The 17,616-nt window shown below is 36.0% G+C and overlaps 1 protein-coding gene across 1 annotated transcript in view; it reads left to right on the forward strand.

Annotated features, from left to right (window-relative positions):
• Positions 1 to 216: 216 nt before the first annotated feature.
• Positions 217 to 17,616, forward strand: part of LOC133334280 (very low-density lipoprotein receptor-like) — a gene marked incomplete at its 3' end in the record, with an annotated part of 45,180 nt that continues 27,780 nt past the window's right edge. Inside the window, exons 1-2 of the mRNA XM_061542570.1 lie at positions 217 to 333; positions 5,368 to 5,591. Of these exons, the coding sequence (XP_061398554.1) occupies positions 282 to 333; positions 5,368 to 5,591 (276 nt within the window). The remainder of the gene's footprint in view (positions 334 to 5,367; positions 5,592 to 17,616) is intronic.

The following is a 17,616-nucleotide window of genomic DNA, read 5'->3' on the forward strand; positions in this document are numbered from 1 at the left end:
AAATTCCTTCTCGTGAATTGAAGATCACGAATTGTTTTGTTTATAAATTATTTTATTGTTTTAAACACTAGTTTCAATACACTTTTATTTGGAAAATTATATAATTATTTCTTTTTATAAATTTTGGAAAATATTTTTCGAAATAAAAACCACCATACAAAATTATACTAAATTTATTCTCTCTTTCACAAAACTATTTCTTTTTTGCAGAAATTAAGACATGTTCACCCGAAGAGTTCACCTGTAAGACAGGTGAGGGTGAATGTATACCACTGGCCTGGATGTGTGATCAAAGTAAAGATTGTTCAGATGGTTCCGATGAGGCTTCATGCAGTAAGATTGTTTTTTTCAAAATTTCTATTCAAATAAAATTCGAAATTTGTCCACTTGTTATTTAATGTCTGTAATGCACACAAAAAAACACACACACACCTATACACCTGCAATTGTATATGTACACCTTATTTTTTAGAGGATTTTTTTTTTTTTTTTTTGGTATCTTTTGGCTATCTCTTTTTGCGGTAGTAATGCTTTTATCCATGTGTTTAAATTTATTTTCCTTAAATGGAATTAGTTAGCTGCTGCTTTTTTAGTTTTTATTTTTGTCACATAATTTGGAAATATCTACTGATTATTTTGGGAACTTTTTAAAAGAAATCAAAAAATAATTTTAAAAATATAAAAAAAATATTATTTTCGAACTATTACCAAGATTAATTTAATTAAAAATATGCAAATATTTTTTCATATCTTTAAAGCTTTTAAAAAGTTTCCAAACAACCCACTAAGAGATTTCCGTACACGTATGCACTTAATACAGACATACGCACATATCCAAAAACCTACACACACAAATGCAAATATGTATGCACTTATTTTACTCCTTTACTTGTATATCTTAATAAAAACACGTTTTTTACTGTGAATTATTTTTGTTTAGAATTTGTGAAAATGTTTGTTAAGAAATTAGTTAAATATATGCTTTCATCTTAGTTGCTGTTTTGAAGTATATATATATATGTGTACTTTAAAATGCAACAGTTGAGAATGTATGTGTCATATATTTACTTAATATGTTAACAAACTTTTCTCAAAGAGTCCAATATTTACGTTTTATATTTTTAGTTACTTGTTTTTACTTTGTATTCTGGTGATGGTACACTATATATGTATGTTTGCTTAACAGTTATTTAATTTTTTCGTATATATTTCTTTGGTGATGGTTGTGTAATGTAATTATACAGTCGAACCTAAATACAACGAGTTTTTCAGAATAAGAAAAGAAAAATAAAAATATTTTTCATGAGGTCATTAAGGCTTTTATGACAGTTCATTGTATCGAAGTCTGACTGTATTCTTCGTTTCTTTTGTAACTAATATTTTGTATATATGTTTACTACTATATTATAAGCGATAGGTACGATATTTATATACATACAGAGTTATATATTTTGTACTATGTTCAGTTCCAGGACATCCAAGATATATACATTTATGAATTTTGTAACAAGTGTTTCCATTATAAATGTGAGAAATTCGACCAGGTTTTATTTCACGGAATCATTACATTTTTATTACACTGTGCGGCAAGATCGTGTTTTCGCTGGCGACCTTATTATACTTGTAGAGATATCTTTATATTTTCATTTGTAGCTACTGTATGTATTTTTGAAGATTAAATTTCTGTAGTAAAATTGAATGGGCATTTTTTAACATTTCATGCTTCTAACTCGATTCCTTGTACGACCTTTTCGTCCTTAATTTATTGAACCGAACTCCAATTGTCATAAGATGTAATTTTTCATCCTTGCAATATTCTACAAAATTGTTGCTCGTACGATTTCAGGTGGGGTCTTCAAAGACGAAAAATTGATATTTTAACGTTTTAATATGCGATTCCGATTCCCGTTTCTTGTCACTAAAACCCTATATGTATACATTTCAATAAATTCAGTACACATTCCTTATTATGCTAAACTGTCGGATTCGTTCGAATTATTTTCTAGAAAATAAATATATTTAAGCCAAATACGTAAAAAAAATTTTTTGATAAAAAAGAACCGGTTTTGAACCGGATATGCAGGTAATAGATGAATAAAATTTGCACGATTTTTACTAGATTTCTAATGATATGGTTTAAACAATGTATAAACCCGGTTATTTTTTCCTCGACATTTTTTTATTATTTATTTTTTGACATACTTTGCATAATTATATGCGTTTTTTAAAAATATTTCGAATGAATCCGATAGTTCTACAGAATAGAGAATGAATACTGATTTTATTGAAATACATACATATAGGGTTTTAGTACAAGAAACGGGTAAAATTGAAAATCGGTCATTAAAACTTTAAAATGTCGTTTTATAGACTGTGAGGACCCAATCTAAAACCCTATTACAATATTTTTGTAAATTATTGCGAGGATGCAAAATAGCATCTTGTGATAATTGGAGTCCGGTTCCATAAATTAAGGACGAAAATGGCAAACAAGGAAACGAGTTAGAAGAATAAAATAATCTACATAAAAATTCCTCATTCGCTTCAACTGAAGAAAACTAATCTAAAATATATACAATAGCTACAAATGTGGATATGAAACAATATTTTCAAGTATAATAGGGTCGCCAGAAGAAAATACAATTATCACGCCAAGGGTTTTCAACCTCAATCGATATTTTTCACACCCGGTATATCAAAATAACTACAACGAGTAAAATATACGTCGTTAATTTTAGCCGGCCTCAACTTTTTATACCCTCACCCATTACATAGACATCCAAATCCTCAATATACTGCCGACTGCGAACCAAAAATCCGTTTTAAAAAGGTTTCTGAAATCCTAAAAAATATCGACTATTGTGGTATCGTTATGTGTGGCTATAACAAAACGTGGATCGATATTAATGTTTTTGTAGGAAAATTAACAAAATATCAAATTAGAGCCGATTCGGTTGAAAGCCGTGCCAAAATCCCTAAAATATCGAGTAATGGGGACTGTCGTAATATGATAGTTAACTTAAGGAGACCCCCCATTCTCGGGGTCATTTTTTTATTTAATACGAATCTACACTAATTCAAGAATGTCCCTACAAAATTTCATGTGAAAATCTCAAGAACTCTTGAAGATATAGCCGATTTTTTGTGTCAGCATCAAGTGACGGCTGAAGAGCTTCCCAAACTTTAAACGGGATTTTCTCTTTTGCGAATGGCGGGCACGATAACTCAAAAACTAATAACCCAACACGTTTCTCTGTGAGTGTATAGCTATCGTATGAACTAGGATAAAGCCAATCGATGAAGATCTTCCTTATTTTTTAACTTAGTTTGTGGTCAAAAATAGGCGATTTTCCAAAAATATTTTTACAAAGGTCCGCCATTTTGTTAATTTTAGAGCAAAGTCAATAATCCTAGTTCATACGAGAGCCAGACATGTACTCTTTCTAACACCGTTGGAATTTTCGGATCAAAAATTAGGACTTTTCTTTAATTACAAAAAACAACAACAAAACAATAACAAAATTTTTTTGTAAATTACTTTTCTTCTCTTTTAAATCTTCAAATATATACATGCAAAGTTACAAACCTTAACAAGCATTGGTATTGATTTACCAGCCCATTGAAAATCTTGAAAAATTAAAATCGAGAATGGGGGGATGCCTTAAATTTTGATCCAATATTAATAATAGTTTGATAGGAGGTTCTGTCAATATTGATATATTTTTAGGGGAATTTTCTACCCAATGGAATCCAAGATAATAAAAAATGCAGCCACTTTGGTTGAAAATCGTACATAAAATCCGTAAAGTGTCTAACATTTATAATTTCTAGCAGGAAAATGTTCTATCTATTGACAACCCAAAATATCATATTACAGCTGGTTTGGTTGAGAAACTACCCCAAAAGCATCAAAATACCGACTAATAGGGAAAGCCCTAAAAAATATAGGGGCAACCGTAAAAATGGTCCGATATTTTCCATTGTCAATTCCAAACATCCCAGGAGAAGTAACAATATATGTTCAAAATCTTTCTTCAATATTGCTAGATTTATCCTGATTCTAACAGACTGACATTGGTAAATCGAAGGTAACAGAAAAAGTGAGCATCTACGGAATTCTTCAGCGGACCATCTTCCGATATCTTTCTTTTTAAAAATAATAAAAAATTTGTGGGGATAGTGTACCAGAAGGATTGGTCCGATGAATTTCATTCGATGTGAAAAAGTTCGGATCAATTCTGATGAACGATTTCCAGAATTCATTGTTTTCACAGATCAACTTGTTGGCGCAAATGTATTTAATTGATAGAACTCATATCCGGATACAATATAAGTTGGGTAAAAATATTAGTTTGTATTAAGTTCTGAAGGCATATCATTGGGGCCTTCTGAATATCGTTAGTTTTTCAACATATCTAAATAGCCAATCGACAAGAACTCTTTTAAAGGGGCTATGACAGAACATGGACTGAATTACAGTCCCTTCTGTTGGAAAATGTCCCCGAATTTCCCAAAAGGTACATGATTGCCAAATTTCAATCGGAAATTCTATGCATATCGATCCGTCCTTCTGTCTATGAGTTTTTCTAACGAAAGTGCAGGTCGCACTTATTATCCAATTGTTATGAAATTGACCATAGCTCTTTCGTTAGGCCCACGGACGAACGCTATTGAAACTAATGACATATATCCTCGGTACCTTGATGCGTATAAGATTTGTCACAACGTATACGTCACATTGCAACCCAAAATTAGAAATATTGCATCACATTGAATGTTAAGTATATTTAAATGCTGATTGACTAAAATCGCACTGGAGGATTATATGAAAATTATTGGTAACTTAAATGATACACTATCGACCGCTATGGCTAACTATCGGGAATAAATTATTATTTATCTGTCTTTGAGGGATTTTTATAATAGTTCGCATTGAAACCCAAAGACTATAGTTTTTACTTAGCCATGATTCTATACATAAATTTTCTTTTATACTTCCTGCAAACATATCTGAAATATATTTTATGGTGATGGTTTAATTTATGATGTATTTATGTTACTTTTTTACATGTATAATTTCTATATAATAACGGTTACGGGTTATTGTCTTCCTTATATGTGAAATCCTTATTATGAAATCCCTATTTTTTGCACATATCTTATATATACACCAAAAATACTAACACAACTACTAATCCTTTTTGATACAGATAAATATTTGTTAACTAACCACAAAACAGCTACAATTTCCATGACCCAATTTTTAATACGATTTTTCCCTTTTTCTTCTTCTCTGAAATTCTTGCAATTAATCATTTACACAAAAACAACAACAAAAACAAAAAATCGAAATAAAAACAATTTAAGATGATACCTGTCGCTCTGATGAGTTCACCTGCGGCAATGGCCGTTGCATACAAAAACGTTGGATATGCGATCACGACGATGACTGCGGCGATGGTTCGGATGAGAAGAATTGCGCCAAAGTGCCATGTGGCGCTCATGAATTTACCTGTTCGAATGGTGCTTGCATTCACAAGAAATGGAAATGTGACGGTGAACCAGATTGTTATGATGGCTCCGATGAAGTGGTAAGTAATGTTCAGATGTTTGCGCAGTTTGCTTTTTTGTTTCATTTTGTGAATTTTTACTTGTCATCATAAATGGAAATATTATATTAAAATTGTAGTAGTATTATTATGTTTGGCTGGGCGAGAAGGAGAGAGAGATCGGGAGGGGAAATAAAACATTAAGAAATGGAAAACAACAATTGGTTACATGAAAAATCCATTTATATTTGCTCGATGTTTAAAACTTTTGTGGGAAGCAACTAGTCGAAGTTGGGAGTACAATATTTAGTTTTAATATGATGAAAGAAGGGTTTATAAACGAACACAAGGGAGTCTTAACAAATTTTATGGACTTTTAAAAACACAAAAAAATATATTTAAGAATTATATAAAAACTCGGATTTTTAATAAAAAAAAAAAACTATATGTTAAGACTTGTGAACACTAAAGAGGTAAAAATGTTTTGGCAATTTTGCCTGGCACTTAAGGCGTGGATTTAAAGGATACAGCATTTAAATTTTTGAAACCAAGAATGTTGGGTTCCCCCAAGAAAAAATAAAGTCTTGAATTAAAAATAAATAATAATAACATGTGAAAAAGTGGAGGGCCGAGCCGAACTTTGGATACCCTCCACCATAGGTATACTGACAGGTACTAGAAATGAAAATATGGGGAACATACTAAGATGTGGACCTATATCGACATTTCTAAAAACGGATTATGTAAACCACAATACAAATTTCAGAATTTTTTTAATGGATAATTATACGCTCAGCCTAATGAGGGTGTATACACTTTAACTCGGTTAAAATGTGCCTCATCGAAATATTGGTTCTAGACGCCATGTTTCTTTGGACCAAATCCGTTTCAAAACATTTACATTTCATCCAAACTTTGCCTATCTTATTATTTCTTCCAAAATATTTGTCAAATTCGATGATGGGGAATATCGGTCCACTCCTTCTGAAACCTCCACAAAGGGACTAGGTCTAAATGCGGGCTATAGTTCATTATCGAACCTTACGTTCTACTTTTTTATCTCGATATCATTCGCAGGTGAAATGATTACAACAGATTCATAGAACCAAACTCAAAATGCGGAACAAATTTGTTAACTATTTTAATATAAACCAGTAAGGAAAGCAGTAAAGTCGGACGGGGCCCGCTATATGATACTCTTCACCACATTGGGTATATCCAACAGATGGAATCCTAACAGACGTCGCATTTGTGAAGGACCATCAACATGAAATTAAACATGCCATTCTGCAACCTATACTAAACTTTGGTCAGATATAGAGTTGCTTCTTACAATGGGACAATATTATGTAAATAAATTTAAAGCAAAATATCGAAATCTAAACCAATTTCATCGAAACTTGCCACATATTAGGTTACACTTATTTCAGTATGTTTTTTTTTGCATTCGGCCACATTTTGAGTCCTTCATTTACTTATTAATCCAAATTTCGTGCAAATCGAAGGATATATAGGGATTTTGGTGCAGTATTTACCTAAAATTGGACGAAAATATATATGGGAGCTATACCCAAATCTGAACCGATTTTCACGAAAATTTACACACATATTTATAGGCTTAATTCAGTACGCTATGCCAAATTTCGTGCAAATCGAAGGATATATAGAGACTTTGGGCACTGTTTACCTAAAATCGGACGAATATATATATATGGGAGCTATATCTAAATCTGAACCAATTTTTCCCAATTTCAATAGGGTTCGTTCTTGGGTATAAAAAGGGGGTTATGTGGGTACTTCCCCAAAATGGGGACAAATATTAATAATTTTTTGAAGGGAGATTTGTTACCAAATACGACTACAATATACCAAATTGCAGCAAATCCGGTTGATAAACGCACGAAAAATGCTGAACTTGTGCCACTTAAAGTTGTCCTGCATAGCCGTATTAATTTTGCAGGAATGCCGAACGCAGACATGGCAAAAAGGTCGACAAATAGGTAGTATGTGTCGATGTGTTTTTCGTGGGTCTTTTCCAGGATTTGGCGCAGAATGAAAATCTGGTCAATGGTGGATTTGCCAGGTCTGAAGCCGCATTGGTATGGTCCGATGATGTCATTGACCATTGGCTTCAATCGTTCACACAGCACACTGGATAGCACTTTATGTGCGATGGGAAGGAGACTTATTCCTCTATAGTTGGCACATATCGTCTTGTCTTCTTTTTTGTGCACGGGACACAGGATGCCGAGGTTCCAATCATCATCTATTATTGGTTTTGGGGTATCTTCTTCATCGCCACTTTTTGATACTTGGAGCTTTTCAAAATGCTCCTTCCAGATCCTCAACACGCTGTCTGTATCTGTCACCAGGTTTCCTTCTTCATCTCTACAGGAGTATTTGCCTGCACCAAAGCCTTCGGTTTGGGTTTTACTCGTTGGTAAAATTTCTGGACTTCATTCTGACTCCTGTATATCTCGATTTGCTCACGCTCACGTTTTTCTTGTTCTTTCTTCTTTTTTCTGAAAACATTTTCTCCTCTCTCCTTTTATCCCGATTATGCTCCATCACGTTACGTGTTGCTATTGTCTGCATGTTTGTCCTATACGCTGCGTTTTTCACATCAGTAGCATTACGACACTCCTGTAGGGAGTGGGCAATTCTTTGCCATTGTGCTTCTATACTATTATCGGGACAAGTAGTGATTTATTCAAGCAGATGGGTAAGTTGAGCGGAGTAGGCCTCGGCTACCTGTTGTGTTTGCAGCTTTTAGACGTCGAGTTTCCGTGTTGTATTAGATCGCACCTTTGCTGCAACATTAAGACGAGTGCGAACCTTGGTTGCCACAAGGTAATGGTCCGAATCGATCGGACGTCTAAAACACTGGATGAATGCCTTCCGTCTATCACAACATGATCAATTTGATTTTTCGGACGGTGGGGCCAAAGATATTTTCCCTTCCGATTTTTGCATTAAAATCTCCTAGTAGAATTTTAATGTCATGGCCAGGGCAACGGTCATATGCTGTTTCTAGGCGCTCATAAAATATGTCTTTGGTCTGTTCATCTTTATCTTCGGTCGGCGCATGGGCGCAAATGAGACTGATGTAGAAGAACTTCGTTTTTATACGGATTATAGCAATTCGCTCACCTACTGGTGTGAATCTGGAGACAAGGTCTTTTATTCTCCTGTTAACCATACATCAACAGCCAAATTCATGTCTCGTTTCGTGGCAGCTATAATACAGGGCGTAATCGGGTGTAATATATGAACTAAAGAAGTATATATAGTCTACCTGTAAAGAGTCTTTAAAGGCGAACATTAAATCCGTAAATTTTGTATCTATAATTTACACCACATTTTTCGTTTAGACTTCCTCATTGTCCATTCCAGAACAAACTGGATTTTTTTTGCCCCACTCTTTACTTTTGTCTAAATTAAATAGAGTGAATGTGCCTTTGCATTTATAACCTAAATAAACTCTGACCGCAAAACCATGAAATTTAGCTTAGTATTGCTATCCTCTCCCTATTTCTAACCCAGACCGATTCTATGCCATCCGGCCTTTTTTCTAAATAAATAGCAAGAGGCAAAAATTGCAACCGAGTTCTTTTTTCACTTCTTTTAAAATACAAACAGCAGTTTGCACACATTGACAAAATTGTGAGATGTGTGTATATGTGTGAATGGTTGTGCATTCATGGAAATACGGGATACTGTTTTGTGTATATATATATATATACACCAGGATATGTTGGACCATATTCTAAAAGAGGGAAAATGCATACGAAAAATGCCATACTGGTTTACTTTATTACTTGTGAGAGTTTCCAGTAGTATATCCCCCTACTATACACCATCCTCCTCCCTTATCAATTTGTTGTCCTGCTTCCCTTTCACCATCATTTCCCTGTAATAGAACACATGGCTGGAGAAATGTTGGCTACCATTCGCCTTGTTCATTTATAACATTACTGCGACTCATTGCATATGTTATGCGAAGGAAGGAATCTATATAAAGAATGGTAAAAAGGACGAAGAGAGGCAGGAGAGAGAGGAACAAAGGAGGGATAGAAATGTGAACCACACTAAACACATTTGCCGTTCTTTTATGTCATTTATGCTGGCCAGTTGGTGCGTAGCTGTATGACTGTGTCTCTGTGTGTGTGTGCGCCTTTTTGTGTGTGTATATGGACACTAGGGTCCTTGCTGCATTTCCTTTTAAACAAAATTAATGTTTGGTTCCCAACCATGTTCACTATGTCGATACCAGCAACCACATAAAACACATACATAGCCAGAGGGCGGACGGCTGGATGGTGGTAGCCAAGCAGTAACGAATGTTTTATGCTACTACAACTACTGCTCCTGCTGTGGTTACACATTCCACCATGGAACCATAGAGCCAGCCAGCCATCTCCACTGTAGTCTCTATAAAGAGAATACATTTGTATTTTGTAGCCGACGACCACAACTGCCAAATGGCACTTCAGTGTTAATAAGAAAATATTCTACAGGACTCGTTGCTGCTGTAGCTACTACCTCTGTTGCGGCTGGATGTTACAATGGCAGCCAACGTAATATTGTTATTCGCCAGTGTTGGAATCTCTTGGAAAATGTATTCACCGCCATTTTTTCTGGATATTTATTCAATTAATTCAATTGTATTCAAAATTATATTAGCCGTATAAATAAACGGTGGCCAAGAGTCAAGATAGTTGGAATATGAACACAAGAGCAAGGTTTACATTTTTTCGGCTCTTTTCGTGAAATTCGGTTAATACGTTTTTTATAGTTTTCATTGATGGAAGATCTTAAAAAACTTCAAAAATATTTTAAAATTATTTATTAAAAAAATCAAATCAAAAAAATCCAATGCCATGGTTCCCATGGCATCTGTTGATGTCCGGCGCCTTAGCTTTCAAAGCCACCTCTATATCTTCCTAAGGTTGCACAATATGCAGATGCATACCATTGAAGAAAAATATGGCAGTCTGTATGGAAAAAAAAGTCCGTCACAACAAGAAAAATCTGCTCTGAACAGGAATGTTCTGGTGTGATGCCAAATGGTTTTCCTTTTCATTGCAACTCCGATCATGTAGCTCATCTCGAAAGAGAAATTAAAAAAAAAAATATTAAAAAAAATCCAAGCTTAGGAAATTTTTTTAAAAAAAGTATTTTATGTAAATGGAGCACCATATAATCAAATTTAGTACGATTCGCACATAATTTTGCACAGCATACTGAATTAGGTCCAAATTTGTGTATGCGAAGTTTTGTGGGAATCGGTTCAGATTTAGATATCGCTCCCATATTCAGTAAACGGTGCGCAAAATCCTCATAATATAGCGGATTCGCGCAACGCACTGAAGTTACTACATCTTAACATGTGTCAAGTTTTGTTGAAATCGGTTCAAATTTCGATAAAGTTCCCATGTTGAGTTTCATCCGATTTTCAGTAAATTGTGCACCAAAGCCCCAAAATATGGCCGATTCGCCGATTCGTACAAATTATGCACAACGTATAGCCTCTTGTGGATATCGGTTAAGATTTAGATATAGCTCCAATATATATTATTGTACCCCAAACATTGGCCAATTGATACCAAATTAAATATCAGCAAGGAAAGTAGTAAAGTCGGAAGGGACCGACTATATGATACCCTTCACCACCTTGGGTATATTCAACAGATGAATCCTAAAGACGTCGCATTTTTACATAAAATTGGACGAAAATATTTATAAAAGCTATATCGAAATCTATGCCGATTTCATCGAAATTTGTAACAGAATATCGTCCACATTTTGGGTTCTTGGATGATGCACCATTTGCTTAAAATCGCTAGAAAATAATGGTAGCTCTATACAATTTTAAACCGATTTCAATAAAACTTTCCACATGCTAGGTTATATAAACTTCAGAACATTGTGCAAAATTTTGTGTCGATCGGACTAACTTTGGGTATAAACTATATAGGAACTATATCTAAATATGAACCGATTTCAACACGTTATCTTATAATAACTTCAATAAGAAAGAAAGATATGTAGGGACATTTACATTAAATCGGACGACATTATATATGGGAGCTATATCAAAATCTTATCCGATTTTCAGGAAACATCACACACATCATTCTAGACCTACTTTACTGCGTTGAGACATATTTCGTGCAAATCGAAAGATATATAGAGACTTTGGTGCACCATTTACATAAAATCGGACGAAACTATATATGGGAGCTATATCTAAATCTTATCCGATTTTCAGGAAACTTCACATACATCATTCTAGACCTAATTTATTACGCTGTGACAAATTTCGTGCAAATCGAAAGATATATAGGGACTTTGGTGCACCATTTACCTAAAATCGGACGAAAAGATATATGGGAGCTATATCTAAATTTGGACCGATTTTCAGGAAATTTTACACACATCATTTTAGTCTCAATTTAGTACGCTGTGCCAAATTTCGTGCAAATCGAAAGATATATGGGGACTTTGGTACACCATTTACATGAAATCGATCGAAAATAAATATGGGAGCCATATCTAAATCGCAACCGATTTTCCCAATTTCAATAGGGTTTGTCCTTGGGCCAAATAAGTGACCTATTCGAAATTTATTAAATTGTGATTATAAGTGCGACCAGACATGCATAAATCGACTTAGAATGTGAATGCGATGTGTACCATAGTGTGGTGAAGGGCATTAAAAGAATAAAGACTCCCTTCAGCTCTTTATAAAGACTCCCTTCAGCTCGTCTATAAAGACTCCCTTCAGCTCGTCTATGAAAGACTCCCTTCAGCTCGTCTATGAAAGACTCCCTTCAGCTCGTCTATGAAAGACTCCCTTCAGCTCGTCTATGAAAGACTCCCTTCAGCTCGTCTATGAAAGACTCCCTTCAGCTCGTCTATGAAAGACTCCCTTCAGCTCGTCTATGAAAGACTCCCTTCAGCTCGTCTATAAAGACTCCCTTCAGCTTGTCTATAAAGACTCCCTTCAGCTCGTCTATAAAGACTCCCTTCAGCTCTTCTATAAAGACTCCCTTCAGCTCGTCTATAAAGACTCCCTTCATCGTCTATAAAGACTACCTTCCGCTCTCGACTCCCTATAAAGACTCCCTTCAGCTTGTCTATGAAAGACTCCCTTCAGCTCGTCTATAAAAACTCCCTTCAGCTCGTCTATAAAGACTCCCTTCAGCTCGTCTATAAAGACTCCCTTCAGCTCGTCTATAAAGACTCCCTTCAGCTCGTCTATGAAAGACTCCCTTCAGCTCGTCTATAAAGACTCCCTTCAGCTCGTCTATAAAGACTCCCTTCAGCTCGTCTATAAAGACTCCCTTCAGCTCGTCTATAAAGACTCCCTTCAGCTTGTCTATAAAGACTCCCTTCAGCTCGTCTATGAAAGACTCCCTTCAGCTCGTCTATGAAAGACTCCCTTCAGCTCGTCTATGAAAGACTCCCTTCAGCTCGTCTATGAAAGACTCCCTTCAGCTCGTCTATGAAAGACTCCCTTCAGCTCGTCTATGAAAGACTCCCTTCAGCTCGTCTATGAAAGACTCCCTTCAGCTCGTCTATGAAAGACTCCCTTCAGCTCGTCTATGAAAGACTCCCTTCAGCTCGTCTATGAAAGACTCCCTTCAGCTCGTCTATGAAAGACTCCCTTCAGCTCGTCTACGAAAGACTCCCTTCAGCTCGTCTACGAAAGACTCCCTTCAGCTCGTCTACGAAAGACTCCCTTCAGCTCGTCTACGAAAGACTCCCTTCAGCTCGTCTATGAAAGACTCCCTTCAGCTCGTCTCTAAAGAAGCTGAAGGGAGTCTTTCATAGACGAGCTGAAGGGAGTCTTTATAGACGAGCTGAAGGGAGTCTTTATAGACGAGCTGAAAGGGAGTCTTTATAGACGAGCTGAAAGGGAGTCTTTATAGACGAGCTGAAAGGGAGTCTTTATAGACGAGCTGAAAGGGAGTCTTCATCTCGTCTATGAAAGACTCCTTATAATCCTTCACTCTCGAAATGCATTTTTAATTATATTACTCAATAGTAAAGTAATATAATTTTTAACCATTACTATAATATTATGAAAAGTTTATTTTATAGCCATCACAATATACTATAAAAATCATTTTAAAATCCTTTTAATCCTTACCCATTTAGCTCCCCTTAACAAAGGATATTTCAACAATTATTTACCATTAATAATTAAATAATAACACAAGTAATCATCATCGTCATCATTTATGGTTGTCATAAATATTTACCAAAGTATTATCACAGAAAAAAAAACACGCAGAACAGCAACAACACAATTTCAAACAATAAACCACAGTGGTAAATGCATTTACTTCGTCTCCCTTTTATTTTGGATCACTCGCTCGCTCACACGCTGACAATAAACGCCCACGATTAAATTACAATTGCGGAGAAACTGAAAACAAAAATAATTTCCCTAAACAAAGGCAAATGAAGGAACTACAAAAATGGTCAAATGAAATCCCCGGGAAAACGAAACGACAACAACAACGACAGACAGACAGACAGACAGACAAAAACAAAACTATCCACACAACTGGCAATGGAAGTCCATAATTTATGCATTACTGACTGCCTGAGCGACTGACTAGCTTTTGTTTTGTGTTTGGGCTCTCTTTCTTTCCTTGCACTCAGTGCCGGGGATACAAGCCAACAAACATAATAAAGCTTCCCCGTCACAAGCTATTTAAAAAACAATTCCCTTCACTAAGGCTAAGACAAACAATCTATTTATGCCTCCCCCTCCCCCCCGCTCTCATTTCAGTTGAGCTCTGCTCTGGAAAGTGAACCCAAAAAACAAAAACCCTCCCCGTTATATATCATCAACAAAATTCCAAGACTTTTTGGCCATTTTGTTGTGGACTATCCACAAAATATGCAAGGAATATTTTTTGCAGTTTTCGTTACCACTTCTCCTATAAGTATGCAATGGAAAATAGAGAAAATGGAATATAAAAAATACACATACAAAAACCATGCCATTTAAAATTGCATAAAAGTTTCTCACAAAATAACCACTAAGATTTATGTGGCCAGAATATAAAGACACCACCACCAGCAAACCCACCAACTCTGGAAAAACCCCAAGCAAAGCATCAAAACTTATTTTGTTCCATTTGGTCAGTGTTATATTGTTTTCTTGTTGTTGTTGCTGCTGCTGTTGTGGCATACAAAATTTGTGGTCCACAAACAAATTGGTAGTTTGTAGTTTTTAAAGAATAACGAAAATTTTAAAGCATACATTACGGCGAAATTTATTTTCATGAATAAATTTGGTAGATGAGCCGAAAGGAGTCTTCATAGACGAGATTAAGGGGACCCCACCCCTATTGCGGTTTCAATAAATAATGAATTTTGGCTTTCTAACATACACTAATTCAAGAATGCCCCTTTAAATTTTCAAGTGAAAATCGCTGGGAGGAACTGAGAGAATCTCTACACATCAGCTGAAGGTAAACAGTACTGCCATGATGTAGGGCGTCTTTATTCGATAGCTAAATACTATCTTTAAAGACGAGCTGAGGCGCAAGGAATGTTTTAAAACGTACTGAAGCTTAGGAATATTTGAAGATGATCAAAAACTCAAGACCTGAAAGGTGTACATAGGCCACTGGTTACCTCGACCTGGCCCTGGTCCTTCTGTTCGTTTGTAAAGACCCCCGTACGTATGTAAATACCCTGTCAGACACTCAGCTCTTCCATAAAAGCTCTTGACGAAGGATATTAAAACTTCGCATATGACTGTATGGCTCTTTAGCCCTTGTGATCCTCATAAAAGCCTCCCTAACATTTTGTCCTGCTGTACAGACGTCCTAGTTTGACCACAAGATTCAATGGCTCTTCATCAAATATATCACCCACACTTCTCTTGGTTTATATATGCTATCAGTTCGTTTGTAAAACCATTCCCAACAAGACTCTTTGCCTCTTTTCGATTGATATTGAATATCCTTTACCACTATTCATAAAGATTTCATGGCCCAGGTCTATAACACCCTTGGACATTCTCATTTTTCTTGGTGTTCGTTTGTAGAGATTCCCTTGTCTTTCAACTTTCCAATAGGGACTCTCTTTTTTACTTCCAGCCATTTGTAAAGACTCCATAGTCCTTCAGTTTGAGAGATTCTATGGAAATTCTGCTTCCCCAGCATTACAGTTTGCCCATAGAAAATCCATTCTACCCTAAAATCTGTGTGGCAGGATTCAATGTGATTTCTGCTTGCCTATGAGGCTTTTCTTTGGTTTATAAGGGCACTCAGGCCTCTAGTCCCTCCTTCTGCCTATTGCAATTCCGATCGCTATGCAAGTTTTTGGGCCCCTTTCACGTCGTTAAAGATTTCCAAACGTCATGTCGTCAATAAAGGCTACTGGTCTTATAGCTCTTTCCCTGGGCTTTCTTGGAAGATTAATTTTTCTTTGCTGTCCTTCGTCCTTCAACTTGTTAATAACGACTTCCCACCGCTTCAGATCACCCTCAAATACTAGTTTACCTCCATTTTGAATTCTTCTCTGACCTCCAACCATTTGGAAAGACTACATGATCGAGCTTGTCTTCAGAGATTCAATGGATATTCTATTTTCCTATATAAATATTCCCTGACCTTTCAGTTCGCCTATAGAGAATTCATTGCGACTAAAATTTGTCTAAATTGATTCAATGGCATTGGACACAACGTTTACAAAGACTCCCTAGCATCTAGTTCATATGCAATGACGCTCATGGGCTTCTGAACACCCATAAAGCCATTTTAACCCATAAATTCAATAAAAAGTTCAATACTCCCAAACTTCCCTCTCAAGACTGGCTGTGTGCCTGTACCGACTTTTTGACCGCATCCATCTCAGCTCTTAAGATGTCCAGGCCTTTACAGGAACTTCAGATCCACGGTTAAGATTTCTGCCCATCAATGAAGGCAACATGATTCTTCAGCACGCCATATAGTGAGTTTATCTAAGGACACCCCAGTTGGTGAGTTTATCTAAGGACATCCTGGACATCCTCTCTGGTATATCTTTAATGACCCGCTAGGTCTTCTGATCGCACATATATTCCTGTAAACCTCTTAGCTCATTAATTACGACTCTCATCTGCCAAAATTCCTTTATCTGATATAGAAATATTCCTTGCTGGAAATATTCCTTGCTGCAGATATTCAGACAATACTCCTCAACTTCCTGATCAAGATTCGCGTTTTGTCTACACCGACTTTTTGGTCCATCCACTTGCTTATAAAGACTATCTGGCTCCATCTCAACTTTTGAGATTTTCTGACCTTTATCGGCGCTTGGACACCCCAGTTTGTGGTATATCTTTAATGACCCGCTAGGCCTTCTAGTCTCCCATATATTCTTTTATATCTCTCAGCTCATTCATTAGCTGCCACTTCAGCTCGTCTGCAAAAATTCCCAGGTCCTTCAGCAGGTATAAAAATATGCCGGAGCTTTAGGTCCTCGGTAAAGATTTCAACCCATCTGCAAAGACAATCTGCTCCGTCAGCACGTCATATGGTGAATATATATAAGGACACCCGTTTTTTTTAAAGAACACCCCAGCCTCTAGTATATCTATAATGACCCGCTAAGCCTTCTGATCGCGCATTTATTATTTTTAACCCCTCAGCTCATTCGTAATTTGTAGACTGTCTACACAAATGCCCTGGCCCTTCAGTAGTTAGAAAAATATATCATGGCTTTTCAAAGCGCCTATCCGGAATTTTTTACTTCATTACCTTGGCTCTTCACGACTCCCCGCCTTTCAGCTCTTCTGTATAGATCTCATGCCTCCTCAGCTCGTTCAGCTGTAAGGAATATTATAAGTTTTAAACCTTCTAAACTTTAAGATGGTCGAAAAAAATTGCTGGAACATCAGTTCGCTTGTAAAATGTCCATAAAAATCCCATAGACAAAGACTTCTGATCCTTCAGTTTATCTATAAAAACTCCCTAGCATCCAAGGATTATACTTGTCTTTTGGTATTGGGTTTCCTTTCCCGGTATTCTCAATGGAAAAGAGAGCCAAGATGAGGCGA

Source organism: Musca vetustissima, unplaced genomic scaffold (genome assembly GCF_032173495.1).
Source record: "Musca vetustissima isolate MV318-11 ecotype Yass unplaced genomic scaffold, APGP_CSIRO_Mvet_v1 utg37697, whole genome shotgun sequence".
Taxonomy (NCBI): Eukaryota; Metazoa; Arthropoda; class Insecta; order Diptera; family Muscidae; genus Musca; species Musca vetustissima.